This window comes from Pseudoliparis swirei, chromosome 4 (genome assembly GCF_029220125.1).
Source record: "Pseudoliparis swirei isolate HS2019 ecotype Mariana Trench chromosome 4, NWPU_hadal_v1, whole genome shotgun sequence".
Classification (NCBI taxonomy): domain Eukaryota; kingdom Metazoa; phylum Chordata; class Actinopteri; order Perciformes; family Liparidae; genus Pseudoliparis; species Pseudoliparis swirei.
The window spans coordinates 3,410,791-3,428,278 of NC_079391.1; the positions used below are offsets into that span (position 1 = coordinate 3,410,791).

The 17,488-nt window shown below is 44.5% G+C and overlaps 1 protein-coding gene across 1 annotated transcript in view; it reads right to left on the reverse strand.

Annotated features, from left to right (window-relative positions):
- The window catches only part of hcn4 (hyperpolarization activated cyclic nucleotide-gated potassium channel 4), a 70,370-nt gene that overhangs the window by 41,248 nt on the left and 11,634 nt on the right, over positions 1-17,488 (reverse strand). Inside the window, exon 2 of the mRNA XM_056411981.1 lies at positions 5,790-6,213. Coding sequence (XP_056267956.1) covers positions 5,790-6,213 — 424 coding nt within the window. The remainder of the gene's footprint in view (positions 1-5,789; positions 6,214-17,488) is intronic.

The window sequence follows — 17,488 nt, forward strand, 5'->3', positions numbered from 1 at the left end:
TTCGTCACTCGGAGACGACTCCGCTGAGCAGAACATCCGGTCACAGTCTTATTTTTATCCCGGTGACGAGAGGAAGGAGAGACAGGGGAGACGCCATGACGGCGGCAGTGTGCAGGGCGATGGATATCTGCACGCCATGTGGAACGCCATTATGCGTGACAGTGTCATCACAGCCAACGCCACCAAAATCTCAGCAATATGGCAAGTCTGGCAACGCGGCAGTTATACAAAATCAAAGTTTGAAATGGAAGCAATCGGCACATTTCTGACAGCTGTGATGAAGAAAAAGGAAATTAAAAAAAGGATATTGATGGGGATCGGTGAGCTGGTGTGACACGGGGAGGAAACGAAACACAAACAATAACACTCGAGATTAATTTGTGCCGGATTATTTATAGCGTGCAGATACTTGTGAAATACGAGGAAATACAAATAAAATCAGCTATTTGGAGAACATCACAACATCAAAGGTTTGCTGCTTCTACAATATGGCGTTAAGCGATGATAGTCCTGTCTCCTGGGCGAGAATCCCGTCTCCTGGGCGAGAGTCCCGTCTCCTGGACGAGAATCCCGTCTCCTGGGCGAGAGTCCCGTCTCCTGGGCGAGAGTCCCGTCTCCTGGGCGAGAGTCCCGTCTCCTGGACGAGAGTCCCGTCTCTTGGGCGAGAGTCCCGTCTCCTGGGCGAGAGTCCCGTCTCCTGGGCGAGAGTCCCGTCTCTTGGGCGAGAGTCCCGTCTCCTGGGCGAGAATCCCGTCTCCTGGGCGAGAGTCCCGTCTCCTGGGCAAGAGTCCCGTCTCGTGGGTGAGAGTCCTGTCTCTTCCTGACTCGTCTGCCTTCCTCATGAGGACTGTATTCTGCTCTTTACACTCCACCGAATGTCCTCACGAAGCTCAGAGCTAACAACCGAGCGGTGCCGTGTTTGACGACAACGTGCCACCCCGAGCTCGACATGCCGATGTGTAGACCAATGTCAGCTATTTGGAGAACATCACAACATCAAAGGTTTGCTGCTTCTACAATATGGCGTTAAGCGATGATAGTCCCGTCTCCTGGGCGAGAATCCCGTCTCCTGGGCGAGAGTCCCGTCTCCTGGGCGAGAGTCCCGTCTCCTGGACGAGAGTCCCGTCTCCTGGACGAGAGTCCCGTCTCCTGGGCGAGAGTCCCGTCTCCTGGGCGAGAGTCCCGTCTCCTGGGCGAGAATCCCGTCTCCTGGGCGAGAGTCCCGTCTCCTGGGCGAGAGTCCCGTCTCTTGAGTTAGAGTCCCGTCTCCTGGGCGAGAGTCCCGTCTCCTGGGCGAGAGTCCCGTCTCTTGGGCGAGAGTCCCGTCTCCTGGGCGAGAGTCCCGTCTCTTGGGGGAGAGTGCCGTCTCCTGGGCGAGAGTCCCGTCTCCTGGGCGAGAATCCCGTCTCTTTAGCGAGAGTCCCGTCTCCTGGGCGAGAGTCCCGTCTCCTGGACGAGAGTCCCGTCTCCTGGGCGAGAGTCCCATCTCCTGGGCGAGAGTCCCGTCTCCTGGGTGAGAGTCCCGTCTCCTGGGCGAGAATCCCGTCTCTTGAGCGAGAGTCCCGTCTCTTGGGCGAGAGTCCCGTCTCTTGGGCGAGAGTCCCGTCTCTTGGGCGAGAGTCTCGTCTCCTGGGCGAGAGTCCCGTCTCCTGGACGAGAGTCCCGTCTCCTGGACGAGAATCCCGTCTCCTGGACGAGAGTCCCGACTCCTGGACGAGAGTCCCGTCTCCTGGGCGAGAGTCCCGTCTCCTGGGCGAGAGTCCCGTCTCCTGGGCGAGAGTCCCGTCTCGTGGGTGAGAGTCCCGTCTCCTGGGTGAGAGTCCCGTCTCCTGGGCGAGAATCCCGTCTCCTGGGCGAGAGTCCCGTCTCCTGGGCGAGAATCCCGTCTCCTGGGTGAGAGTCCCGTCTCCTGGGCGAGAGTCCCGTCTCGTGGGCGAGAGTCCTGTCTCTTCCTGACTCGTCTGCCTTCCTCATGAGGACTGTATTCTGCTCTTTACACTCCACCGAATGTCCTCATGAAGCTCAGAGCTACCAACCGAGCGGTGCCGTGTTTGACGACAACGTGCCGCCCCGAGCTCGACATGCCGATGTGTAGACCAATGTTAGGGTTCTCAAAAATATTCAAATGGCGACGAGAGACGTGCACGTCGTCTGAAGTGTCGCCGATCGGAAAGGAGAAAAAAAAGTAAAAAAGGCGGTGGGGTGGGGAGATATTTGGTCGGCAAGTTATTCTGTGCTGACGGGTGACATTTGTGTGAGGTTGCATCTGGAGTTCTCTGGCGCTGAGGCAAAGCTGGCCTTTCACTCTGACACTCACACACTCACGTAAATGGCAGCTGGCTCTTTGCGTGTAATGTCCTCTCTCTTTGTCAGATTGCCTCGGTGGTTTGTACACGCTGCCCCGTGAAGTCCTGGACATTATGTAAATTGCAACAATGGGTTGTGTTGCTTTGTTTTATTCTCACCGTACCGTCTTCCTTTCTTTCTGAGACAGAGGACGAGTCTGGTGATCGATGACAACCAATAAGCTAGTTCGACGGGCGATACTGATTCTTTCCTCTTTTTTTTCTTCCATCCTGTGGTTCCCCTCTGTTGTTTCCTCCCCTCTTGTCTCCTTCCCTCATCGCCTCGGTGCTGAGGCTGCACGTGTGACAGCTGACTGTCAGTTCATCCATCCTATTCAAATGAGGGCTGGCCTCAACTGCTCCTATCTCTGCCTTCATTTCGGGGCTCACACACAGAACGGTAATGGTTCTTAAATGGTTCTTTAAAAGGCTTTGTGGTTCTACGAAGAACCATCAACCGACTGAAGAACCATATTTTCGTTTGAGACACTTTTATAGGTTATTTGAATAAGGTTCTTACACAGCGGCGAGCATGCACGAGGTGGTAGAGGGATTCTCTCCCCCCCAGGTTATTCATTTGAACTTTTCCTCGCTCTTGAAAAGGCATCCGAGGCCTTTGCATGATTAATGTCGCCACACTTTACATACGCTGTTAAACACGGAGCAGAGAGCTTTTTGAGAACGCCCGAAGGCGGGTCTGGAATATCGTACTTTGATTGCCAATCAAGCTTTCTATTCAACGTTTCCAATCGTCTGTATAATGTCACACGTTAAGAACACGCCCACCGACCCACTGGGCGGCGCTGCATTGGGACCACAGCGTGCACAAATGTCCCGATACTGTGTGTAACTGTGACATTACAGCAGAAATATTCAATGCAGCCAGAAAATAAGATTTAAAAAAACAAAATTCTTGATGTATTTCATAGTTTCACGACCACTTTAAAGTTCGATGGTTATTTTGTTAATAAGAACCAAAATGATGTCTACTTATTTGCCTTTCATTCATAAAATCCAAACGGCTCCGATGAGACATAACAAAAGTCTGTTTGATATACGATCTACTTAAAAAAAACCGAGGAAAGGCAAAGAACGGGAGTTATTTCCTGCATTTCCACACATATCTTTTCCAAGAATGGATGATCACAAGAAGCTAGCAATTAACGAGGAAGAAAGAAAAAAGAATCTGAAGGAGAGAATTGTTCGGGACACACAGATACTGTAGCAGGATTGTCAAAATGAATACATGGCATTTGTCGCTGATGCCATTTTGCCTCCGATTTGGGGCTCTTGGCATGTAATCTCCCCAAAAAAATCACAAAAATCTAATTAATAATCTGTTATTATCGAGAATGATGCAATATCATCGCAATAATAATAATATTTAAAATATTTATTTGATGCATGATGAAATAATTATTCAGAGCACAGGTGGTCACCAACGTCTACAAATATAATATATAATATAAATCTGATAAATCCCATCTGTTAAATGGCCATTGTGTTTTCCGATGTGGGGCTTTTTGCATGTGATCTCCAAAAACTCACAAAAATCGAATTAATAACCTTTTATTATTGAGAATTACGCACTGATGCATAGTGAAAACAATAATTCAGAGCTTAGGACACTCTGGGTAATAAACACAATGTATGGATTTCTTACATTAGGCGCATAAACCCATCTGTTAAATGGCCATCTTGCTTTCCGATTTGGGGCTTTTTTGCATATGATCTCCAAAAAATTCACAAAAATCTATTATTATCGAGAATTACGCAATATCACCGCAATGATGCAGAGTGAAAACAATAATTCAGATCTCAGGACACTCTGGGTACTAAACACAATGTATGGATTCCTTACATTAGGTGCATAAACCCATCAGTTAAATGGCCTCGAGGGAAACAACCTGCCGAGTGTTAGACGTTGCTTTGACAGTATGAATTGCATAAAAACATGATCAACATCTGTCGTCCATGCACCTCGTGTCAAAGTACTCTTTATCAACACCGACGCTGAGCTGAAGCCTCCGGCCTCCATCGCCTCGTGGAAATACGACCTGTACTGGAGCTTTCATTAAATCTCGGGGAGGACACGTGGAATGACAAACGGCCGCTCATCGTAAAGCACCGCGACGCTCGGAAGAAGTCGTGGGTAGCATTTAATAAATGATCCCGTGTTTTCACTTACATTGTGACGGACCGTCACACATCATCCTCTAGCGGAGTGACTTCCTGCTGACTCCGAGCTGAGACTCCGATGCTTCACTTTGCACCTTTTACCTCTGAGACTAAAAACAACAAGACCCATTCAGTGAGAGCATATGGGACCTTCTTCTAATTATTGCCTCCAATCATAATCACGCTCGTGTCGCAGCAGAAGGCCTCGGTGGGCTCTGTGGTCCCCGTCGCTAGCTGGATGGAGGCACACGGGGGAAAAATGCTAATCAACATCCGGCCTCATTAACTTATCGGTGAGTGGGGGTATCAGCAAAAAGAGCCTCTTCACTCCTTTCAAGGGTGGATGTAATCAGAAGCAGCGTCTATCCAGATTCGCTTCTCAGGGGGAAGGGAAAAGGTGCGTGGCTCGCAGTGGGTCCTCGGCATTGGGAAAATAATGTGGATTATAATCGGATTCAAGAAGAAAGCCCCGTGTGTTCGACGAGCTTCATCAAATAATGGCAATCATTGAGATCTCCTTGGTGTTTTCTCTTTCTTTTCTCACTTGTAGAAAGCAAAGGAATCCAGCTCGCCACGGTCAACTTAAAAGAAGCAGCGTCGCGAATATTCGCGTGAGTTTACTCGCTTGACTATTTGTGGTTTATTCGCTTCATTCGTGCCTTAGAGGGGGCGGGGCTTATCTCTGTGGTTTTACTCCGTGGAAACAGTTATCATGTTCTTCATCCACCATGAAGAACTAACCACTAGTTCTGCTTTTCGCTTCATTCGTGCATTCGAGGCGGGGCTTAGAGGGCGGGGCTTATAGGGGGCGGGGCTTATCTCTGTGGCATTACTCCGTGGAAACAGTTATCATCTCCGAGGACGTCCCACAAACGTCTGAACATCTAACGCCCTCGTGTTTGGGTTCATAACATTAATATAAATATATATTTATACATGAAACACCCGTAGGCTCACACAGCTCGGTGACTTTCACCTCTACGTCTCAATAACTGTCTCTTCCGGCTCGACGAGAGCAGCAGTTAGATTCACCAACGGCGGAGCAGCTCGACGCTGATTGGCTCTCGCAACTCGGCGTCGGGCGAATCTTTCGCCAAAGTTTAAATATTTCAACATGAGGCGAATTTGCGTCAATCGAAACCGTTCGCGTCCGTACATTGACTTTGCTTATGGGATCTTCGCAGCATTACAGGAAAATGGCCAAGATTCAGCACAACTACACACTAAAACACACACACAAACACACACTGCGGTGCACTCCCCTACCTCTTCCCACTGGTGGATGTAGCGAATGAGCCTCGAGAGGCGCAGCAGTCGCAGCAGGCTGAGGATCTTCGTGAAGCGGACGATCCGCAGGGCGCGCGCCGTCTTGTAGAAATCCGAATCGATGCGCGTCTCCACGATGAGGAAGATGTAGTCCACGGGGATGGAGGAGATGAAGTCCACCACGAACCAACTGCGCAGGTACTTGATCTTAATCTGCCGCGGGTCCAGGATGATCTCCGTGTTGTCCTCCTTGACGATGCCGGTCCTGAAATTGAGGACCAGATCCATGAGGAAGAAGGTGTCGGAGACCACGTTGAACACGATCCAGGGCGGCGTGTGCTCGTCCTTGAAGAACGTGATGCCCACGGGGATGATGATGAGGTTGCCCACCATCAGCAGCAGCATGGTCAAGTCCCAGTAAAACCTTAGTGCGGATAGGAGGTGGAGAAAGACAAGAGATGGGATGGTGACAGAGTCAGAACATAGAACAACGACCTCGAGAACTCTCAGAAACATCCTGAGGGTTTCACTAATCTTCTGTGTGCTTTAAAAAATATTATTTTTGGACTGTATGATATACAAACTGTGTGTAAATCTCTTTGCATCATGCAGTAAACACACGTTTAAAGTGCAGGTGAAGATGATACGAATATTATCTTCTTTTTAACGGCCGAACCAAGAGACATCGACTCACACACGTTGCAGAAGTATAGAGATTGTTTCTATGCACAAGCAACCACTCTGATCCACTCTGAGACTCATCATGTATTTTTTATTATTATCAATTTACCTTTGGGTGTGCTTGTGTGGTGGAAGCCAGCATAGCCACACAGGGTGTAATGATAGTGTAATAAGCCAGTGGTTCTCCAATGGGGGTGCGTGTACCCCTGATGGTACGTAAAGGCCCTCCAGGGGGTAAGTGAGATGTTTAAATATATATAAAATGAGCATTTTAATCATAAAAAAAAGCATTTATTAAATATTCAATACAATATAAGTGTAAATTCCTAAACTGAAGTGTATATATTGTGTATTAAATCAGACACTGATTGCACAGCGCTGTATAAAACAACCTTTTTCCTTTATTTTCCACGGGGTATTTGGCTGAAAGAACTCTTTCACAGGGGAAGATCATTAAAAAAAAAGGTTGAGAAGCACTGTAATAAGCTATATGAGTAACTTCCCCACTGGGGGCAGCGTGACGTATAAGCTATGTGTGTGTGTGTGTGTGTGTGTGTGTGTGTGTGTGTGTATACTGTAAATTCCAATCCAAAGGTCGATGAGGTTTAAATGCTAATTACAAACTGCCCCGTGACCTCATCCGTCTTCTGGGCCTGAGAGTTTGGATATAAATTGCAGTATTTTGCCGGCTTGGTAATTGAATCCGGATTGGCTCTTTTGTTTTAAGGGGCGATATATCTGGATCCTCCGGAGATTGCACCGTGGCGGGGGGTGGGGGGGGGGGTCCTGCATGATGGACCGGCCCGGTGAGCTTTTCATGATTCACCATTAAACTGGGCCACAATGATCCGTCTCTGCCCAAAGGCCAGTTCCAAGAGCAGGGCCGGAAGAAACCAGGAAGGAAAGGATAAAAGCAACCAGGGTTGGATATGCTAGAAAGTCTACAGCGAGTTATTACTGCTCTCTCACTCCCTTATTTATATTATGAAACGAACTGCAGGATGATGATGCATCCTGATCCAACATGTCCTCTGTCCCACGACATCATATCCAGTGGCACATAGACCCCGTTTACCCTCCTCGTGTTCTTCTTTTCTTTTCTTTGACTTTTCTTTGCATGTCTGTGTTTGCTTTGTTGGAGGTTGAAAGTTCATTTTAGTCGCGATTAGTTCGATTTAAAATGTCCTTTTCTCTTCAAAGTCCGTCGCGATACGCTTGTGATGAAGCACAACGACTCCAAAGTACTTTTACCCTGATGATGTACCCCGATATTCACATCGATGATACTACAACCAAAACTAATTTGAGATTTTGTCTGATTTTATTTTATTTTCTGTGAATAAACATCATTGCCGATTAATTATGTAGGTAAAACCCAAATAAATCATGACATGGTTGCATTGGTAGACACAAGAGATCTCTTTGACTCACATAAATATGTGGAAGGAGTTACCGGTACTTTAAAAAAACAAACGTGATAACGGAAAAATACTGCAAAACTACACCGAGTTGTGATGTGTTCAGGTTACACGTTGTGGCAGCGGGGGGTGTTAAGGCTCGGCTGCAGAGTGGGTGGAGCGGGGGTGTGGTTCAGGGAACGGTGTCTGATTGTCATCAGCTGGTCTGGGGACAATCAGACCAGCTGATGACAATCTGTGTTTGTGTATCTGCGAGGCGGTGACTTCAAAAGGAGCTGGATGGACTGGAGAGGGGAGGAGCGTGCAGAGCAGAGACACAGTCTGCGGTCGGAATAAAAACTATTACCGAATATCCCTCTGGCTGCTGGTGACTTATTGGTGCTTTAGGGGGGGAACCTACTAGTGACAGCGACACACTTGTCACACACGTTAACAAGAGGATTTCACACATGCAGACAGACGTGTAAAGTATACACAGACACACACACACACACACACACACACTGAGGAAACCAGGACAGTAATTGGAATTCTTCAAAGTAAAAGCGTATCTACTGTTCCAGCTTGTTGTCGAGTTATATTTAGACAGACCTTGGCACCGCTGTGTTTTATCATGTTGAGACTGAAAGCCCAACAGGACCAGAGAAATGCCAAAGGAAGCAACACAAACATAGATTATGATTTTTTTTAGTTTTTATCGCCACGTTAGCTAACGTCATAAAAAATGCTAGACAGCGTGTGCATGTTGTTGTTTCCTCAGTTTACAGCTCACGAATAGAATAAAAGTGTGCTCCCGCTTGACGGAGTGCATCCGTAATGATATAAAGTTTTCTGTTTTATCCAGAAAATATAAAAATATTTCCCTTTGTTTTGCTTTTTGTATGAACCGTGACGACTCCACCGCCAACCAAGCCGCCAGAAAATGTTAGCATTGTAGATTTCTGCTAACCACGGGGATACTTTTGAACTCCGGTGTCTGAACCAAAAACAATATTCATAAAAGTTGTAAAATATGCCTCGTTTCATTGCAGAAACACACAATTACACGTGGTTAGCTTTGTGAAATAATTTGTTCGCTTTAAAACAACAAAACAACCGCCGTTAGCAAACTTTTCTTACATAGAGTTATGTAACAAGCGCGGCAGTGTTACGCAACAAGCATAACGTCCATGTTAAATTTGGGTTTTTAGGTATAAAATCCTGTGTTTATTTCCCCATCTACCTTGGTCCCACCTGCCCTTAGTGACCTTTCTCGTTCCTTATAATTACACCACATAACGTTCAAACTAAATAACCTTTAGTGAAGAGATGGCACTAACTCACTAAAGTGTCCACATTTTATATTTCTACAGTTTGCCAAAACTTGCAACGCCAACATTTGTGGACTATAATTCACATTTAAAATGTCAGTCTCTTTCAATTTCAGCAGCTTCTTTTCACATTTACAGACGCATGCAATATAATTCAGGATAGTCAAATGTGCTTCTCCATTCTTAAAAGGCAAACATGTGTTTTCATTGAATTTCCCACAGTTGAGTTAACTCTTGTGTTGTCTCATCAATCTGTGACGCAATAAAGATCAACACACAAAACCAATGGTACTTTGGAAAGATACAGCCAAATATATTGGATTAAACTGCTAAATTATATATATCATTTAGAAAAAAATAGTTTTATCCTTACTATTATACTAAGATACTATTTAATTACAGAGTGATATCCTGTGATTGGCACACATGTTGTTATGCCGTTGTTCAACATCAACTGGCTATTCTTCAGAACAACAAAAGAATAAGACGAGCCGTAGAGGTAAAGATAACAAAGATATCTGGCGTCAGTTCGATGATGTGTGAAGGAAAGAAACAGAAGAAGCTTCTCCACATCTGTGCAGATGGAACACGCCGGCGTGCCGTCTGAGACACCTGGAGGCAGAACACTGCTGCCACCTGTTTGAGTACACCTCAGTTCTTATAGGATGGGTGGGCCTCTATGGTCACTGTAAAAATGCATCTTTCTTAGTATGCACCGCACAAAAAACAAATGAGAGCGTGGATACTTTTTGTAAAAAACAATTAATAAATCAATCTACTGGTGGAAGAGCGTTCCTTATCCCACTTTAATGTGTTGGGATGAGGAAAATCCCTCAAAGAGCTGTGAAGGAATCCTTTTGGATTTCAAGTGTTTTTATGTGTGGACATGTTCCTGCGTGTGTGTGTGTGTGTGTGTGTGTGTGTGTGTGTGTGTGTGTGTGTGTGTGTGTGTGTGTGTGTGTGTGTGTGTGTGTGTGTGTGTGTGTGTGTGTGTGTGTGTGTGTGTGTGTGTGTGTGTGTGTGTGTGTGTGTGTGTGTGTGTGTGTGTGTGTAGTGAATGCCTGTGATTTCTCCTTTTCACTCCTGTGGAGGTCAGGCCACCTAAACATAGCAGGGATCCATTTACTGTGTTGTATTATTCACTGGGACCCTGACACAGAAGAACATTGCTCTATAAATACAGTTGGATGTTGGGCGGACGTTTCAAAGGCATTAAACAATCCCATATTTCTGTATTCATCCCAAATCACTGGCTCGTGCCGTGTGCTATGCTGTTGCCACTCGTCTTGAAAATGAAATGAAAGCACAGTGCAGCGACCTTGCAGTGGTGCTGTGAAGGTGGAATTACCAAGTGTATATATATATATACACACACATATATATATACACATATACATTTATATACACATATATATATGCATATATATATTTATATACATACATACACATATGCATGTATATATATTTATATATATATACATGCAATTAAAAAAACAAAAATGTCATGCATTCTGGATTAATTACAAATCAACTGAAATATTGCAAGCCTTTTATTCTGATTTATTGCTGATTATGGCTTACAGCTTAAGAAAACTCAAATATCCTATCTCTAAATATTAGAATATCATGAAAAAGTATACTAGTAGGGTATTAAACAAATCACTTGAATTGTCTAATTAACTCGAAACACCTGCAAGGGTTTCCTGAGCCTTGACAAACACTCAGCTGTTATAAATCTTTTTTTTAACTGTGTCTGAGGAAATATTAAAATTTTATGAGATAGGATTTTAGAGTTTTCTTAAGCTGTAAGCCATAATCAGCAATATTAAAAGAATAAAAGGCTTGCAATATTTCAGTTGATTTGTAATGAATCCAGAATGCATGACATTTTTGTTTTTTTAATTGCATTACAGAAAATAAAGAACTTCATCACAATATTCTAATTTTCTGAGACAGTCCTGTATATACATACACATATATACTGTATATATACATATACATATATATACATATATATACACATACACATATATATATACATATATACATATATAAATACACATATATATACACACACACATATACATATATACGCATATATATATATATATGAGACAATAGTTTGATTAAAAGAATAAAGATTTATCTAAATGTTTATTCTTTTAATTCAAACTGCGTAAATAAACATATGAATATAACAAAATGTCCATAACTTTTCTAAAACTTTTGGGATTCAATATTTTTTTCTACGACTTTTCCAGGCCTGGAAATAACCATTTTGAAATGCCATGACTTTTCCAGGTTTGCCATGACCGTACAAAACCTGAATTTATTAAAGCAATGCCAACAGTTAAATATTAAATACTTTTTTATGTAAAACAAAAAATTAAAAAAATGGGTGGAAACTGTGATGATGACTCAAATTAATCTTTTTGCTTTTATTTGGTTGTAAACAAAGCTTTAAAAAAAAACACACGATATAATCTCTATAATCTACAGAATAATGTGGCCAGAGCTCAAGTATGTAGACTAAGGAAGTAGACTAAAGAAAAAGTTTTCAACTGCACACCATGCAGAGCAGAGAACCAGTGGGAACGTTGAGAGTGATGAGCATTATCGCCAACGCGAGTGTTTAATGTCCCGACGAAGGGCGCCCTGACATTTCCCCACCTGTAGGGATGGAGCCAGAGTGGGGTGACGAGGGCCGGCAGGAACATGCCGTCGCCCTCAGAGTGGCTCTCAGTCTCCAGCCCAGGCTACCTGAACGGGGCCGTGAGCCACTAAAATACAGCCTGAAATGGACCTATATGGCCTATATACACAGGGTAAAGGAGTGGCGGGTGTATACAGTGCTGCACATATACGGGGCATTTAAAAAGGGGGTATATGTTGATGCTATTGTTTAGATTCCCCTCGTAGAGATGTCTCTCTGTTGGCAGTCTTGCTGGGTGAGTGATGGCAGAGCTCGGGAGCAGATCACCTGTCATGTCAGGTACACGTGGCAGACGGCGTTTACCAGTGCGCTCCCGTTATTTCCGGACCACATTGACTGAATGGGAACAGCAGAAGAACACCGGTGCACTGTACATGTGATTTGGGCTGCTTAGATGACGGGAATGTCTCTGTTTTGAGCTGTTGAAGCAACATGTAGGTGCCAAAAACTGCAATTCTTAAGATTTGTGGCTGGCTCTAACAGCGAGTCACGCTCCTTCGACCCCGATGCACTCCAACTTTACGGCATGTTTACAGCCTGCTACAACAAAAGTAAGGCATCATTGAGGGATGGGCTGCTTTGAGTGACAGATGGGGGCCCAGGACCACCTCAGCTCCAACAGTTCTTTGCACATTTTTGGATTAGATTAAAAAATGGTCAGAAAATAACAATTCCAAAATATCAAATCAAGAGACCTTGAGGAACGCCAAAGAAAAAGACATCCTGTGATTTGCTATCAAAAGTATTCGATGTCCACACCTGTAACCTAACATTTCAGTGGATGTTCTGGGGGTCGTTAAGCTTAAAAACTGAGCCCGTTACAACCTAGTAAAGGGCGTAATGTCGGCCGGGATCTCAGGCGACCCCATGAGTCCGAGGTTTAAGGAATCTAAATCCAAATTTGGATAGAAATGGAAGTTTCTATACGTGCATTGAGAGATATTAATTAACATTTACAGTAACTACGTAACCTTTTAAAGGTCTATGGACCGAAAACTCTTTCACACTTGTGGACCTATAAGTGTGCAAAAGTTTGCCTCTTTTAATATCATAATGAACACATTTATTTGATCATGTTTGATGTTTACTAGGCCACTTTCATGTCATGTTCTAACATGTAATTTATAATGTGCCACAACAAGTTTTAAAGGCAGAGAGTGGGGGGAATTTATTACTTATTTATATCGCTAATTTCCGAAGTAACCAAATATTAGCTGCGAATAGCTGTAGTTCCACTTAAAAGATAACTATTTACCCCCATTGACATTTTTGAATGAATAAATGAGGAAGATTTAACACAAATTAAGCATGAAGGGCTCCTGTGAGATAGGGGGAAAAAAACACTAATTTATATATAAGCTACACTTAGCAAGACGAAGAGGTAATCTATGATGAAGCCCATCACGATTACCAGGAGAACATCTCTAACAGGAAAGAAGTGCGTGTTTATTGCCCATAAAAGAGCAGCTCATTTGTGTACACAAGCCCGTTGGCACTCACGTCGAGATTTAAGCATCTCAGGAGAAATAGAGAAAAATGGTTAAAAGGGTTAATCCTATCTTTGTTGTCAGCCGCTCCAACGAACTGTCATAAAACAACGTGAACAGCCAGCAGGCACGCTGCACATGACACTGTGCGGTTGCAAGTGGCTATATTTAGGTGTTTTATCAAACTGTGGCGGATTGCATCGGAGGAAGAGGCAAATCTCCCCCAACCTCAGGCTACAAGAAAACAAGAGGGATTTACTAAAAATCACCCGGAAGGAGTCAACCTTACCTAACACTTATAAAAGAGATCCAGAGACCAGATTACAAGTGGTTCTATGGGAGGAGCATGAAAGCTCTGTAAAGGAGTGTTATTCAACACGGCCGAGAGAAAGACAATGCTCAAGACGATGCCAAAGACAACGCCAAAGACAATGCTAAAGACAATGCTAAAGACAATGCTAAAGATGATGCTAAAGACAATGCCAAAGACAATGACAAAGACGACGCTAAAGACAATGCTAAAGACGATGCTAAAGACAATGCTAAAGACGATGCCAAAGACAACGCTAAAGACAACTCTATAGACAATTCTAAAGACAATGCTAAAGACGACGCTAAAGACGACGCTAAAGACGATGCGAAAGACAATGGCTAAAGACAATGGCTAAAGCTGACCCTTAAGACGACGCTAAAGATGACACGAAAGACAATGCTAACGACAATGCTAAAGACAATGCTAAAGACAACTCGATAGACAAATCTAAAGACAATCCGAAAGACGATGGCTAAAGCTGACGCTTAAGACGACGCTAAAGATAACTCTATAGACAACGCTAAAGACGGCGCTAAAGACAACGCTAAAGACGGCGCTAAAGACAACGCTTAGAAAATGCTAAAGACAATGCTAAAGATGACGCTAAAGACAACGCTAAAGACAACACTTAGAAAATGCTAAAGACGATGCTGAAGGCAGAAGAACATTTTCTAACAGTTATGCCCCCTTCAAAATGTGCTACTGACAATGAACACATTACCAGTAACTCAATCAGTATTAAAGAAAGAAAGAAAGAAAGGTTCACTTGTATTTCTTCTCTGCATTTGACCCATCCTTCGTTATTAAGGAGCAGTGGGGCTGCAGTGAAGCAACTGGGGGTTCAGTGCCTTGCTCAAGGACACTTACTAACGGGGAGAGCGGGGATCGAACCGGCTGCCTTGTGGTTACGGGACGACCGCTCCCCCCCCCAATGAGCTACAGCCGACTAAATTACAGCTGGAATTGGATTCATAAGTATCTTAAACATACAGAGGCGTTATTAGCTCGCGGGTGTATTAATAATCTGTATTGTATGACAGAACATTGGATTAATGATGATTCTCTATTACCGGTTTGATGGGAATTTAAATCATCACCAAATTGCCCGTTTCTTTTCTAGTTTTTCTTCATTCAGAATTGGAGACGTGGGCAGCGATTGAAGAGGTCTGGAACCCGGCTAACCGTCTTATGGATAATCACTAATCGCCACAGCGTCGGGGTCCGACACTCAAGAATGTGCCCCAGATTCCCGCATTGAAGCGAGCCCAGCCTAAACGTGCACTGATGTTGGGAATAGCTCAGACGTGTGCACTTAATTGCTGGACCTAAAATCATGAAATCACCAGAGCCACTTCACAAACTCACCAGATGTAATCAGAGAGCCGACTGAGAAGAATTCTCTGAAGAAGAGATATATACTTGTATTAATCCCCAAGGGGAAATTAGTTCTCTGCATTTAATCCATCCTTAGTTATTAAGAAGCAGTGGGCTGCAGTGATGCGCCCGGGAAGCAACTGGGGGTTCAGTGCCTTGCTCAAGGACACTTCGACTTGCAACTAATGGGGAGAGCCGGGATCGAACCGACAACCTTGGGGTTGCAGGACGACCCCCTTACCTCACTGAGCTACAGCCGCCCCTCAAAGGAAGGAGGAACCAAGTCTCAAATCAAATGCAAAAACCTGTTTGACTATTAGGTCCTTGTGCAGTAAGTTATGGCTCAACTTTTGCGCCACGCAGTCATCAAATGAGAAGAATTCCCTGAAGTAACCAAAGTCTTTCTAATTGTCATACCAATGGGATTACATTAAAAACATTTTTAATAGAGCTTCTGGAGATGCAAGTGCCTACTAAGTACCCCCGGCTTTATCTTTCCCAGAGTGCAACCTGCTGAGTACACTACCGTTCAAAAGTTTGGGGTCACCCAGACAATTTGGTGTTTTCCATGAAAACTCACTTTTATTCATCAAATTAATTGCAAAATGAATATAAAATATAGTCAAGACATTGACAAGGTTTGAAATAACGATGTTTATTTGAAATATTATTGTTGTTCTTTAAACTTGTGGCTCAAAGCAAGGCCAGTTTTATAGCTTCTCTCACCAGCGTAACTGTTTTCAGCTGCGCTCACATAAAAAGGATTTTCAGGGGTTTTCTACCCCTCAGTTAGTCTTCTAAGGCGATAACACAATGTACCATTAGAACACTGGAGATCGGCCTCTATACACCTCTGTAGAGACTTCATTAAACACCAGAGAATAGTCATTTACCACATTAACAATTTATATAGTGTATTTCATTGAAAAAAACAGTGCTTTACTTTGAAAAACTTTTGAACGGTATGTCTACATGAACAAATATGACCCTTGTGTGTAGAACAATAGAGAGACGGTGAGTGTGTGAGAGAACAATAGAGAGACGGTGAGTGTGTGAGAGAACAATAGAGAGACGGTGAGTGTGTGAGAGAACAATAGAGAGACGGTGAGTGTGTGAGAGAAGACCCAGAGAGGACACAAAGCTCTCCGGGATGCCTCGTTATCTCCAACAAGGTCGTCAGGGGTCGTGTCAAAAGGACCCCGTCAGAGGAAACCCTGGCCGGTGCCTCCCAACTGGACACAAAGACTCCTCCACCCGATAATGTAATGTCTACAACGCCAGGCGCCGGCCCCACTGTACACCGTCACCTTGTGCCCTTGCTCTGCAGCGGGGCCATTATCTTCACCACTGCAGGTGCTGCACTCAGCACATCTAGCAGCACACAATGGAAAGCCTTTATTCTAATCCATCTCCAAAAAAAAAAAAAAACGGCAATCTGAGGTTCAAAGTGTGACGGGGAGAGAGAAGAAATAAGGGGAGAGAAAAGGAGGCTCTGGGTGACGTATAAGGACAAAAAGGACGGGGAGGAAGAGTGTGAAGAGAGATAACATAGTAGGATGGTATGCTGGAAATAGGAGCCATGACTTTTCTTCCCACGCTGTTGTTTTGAGGTGATGAAACCATAATTAATAGAAGCTTAAAAGCCGATTGAAAGGCCTCAGAGAGAAGACACTCGGAGCATGAGTTCAAATCAAATAGGAGATGCTGTTTAGCGTGAGTAAGCAAATACTGGAGGATTATCCGACTGCTCGACCAAACGGGGGCAGGATTCATCATGTTTATTTGTTAGCTCTTGTAATTTCTGGACGTTCTGGACGGTACACGCTAAACAGGGTCAGGGTTGGATTTACACACGGCAGCGTTGCTCTTCAATCAAACACCGGACCCGCTGCAGTTTGCTTATCGCCCAAACAGATCCACGGATGATGCTGTCTCCCAGGTACTGCACACCACACTCTCTCATCTGGACAGCCAGAGGGGGGGCTATGTGAGACTGCTGTTCATTGATTATAGTTCAGCTTTCAACACCATAGTCCCCTCCAGACTGGCCGGCAAGCTGATTGAGCTGGGACTGAACACCCCCCTGTGTGCTTGGATCCTGGACTTCCTGACCGCCAGGCCACAGGTGGTCAGGGTGGGCAGACACACCTCAAATCCTCACCCTGAACACAGGATCCCCCAGGGTTGCGTCCTCAGCCCCCTACTGTACTCCCTGTACACACATGACTGTGTGGCCAGGTTCAGCACCAACACCATCATCAAGTTTGCGGATGACACAGTGGTGGTGGGCCTGATCTCCACACACGACGAGAAGGCCTACCTGGAGGAAGTTGCTGATCTGTCACTCTGGTGCCAGGACAACAGCCTCATCATGAATGTCACCAAAACTAAGGAGCTGATTGT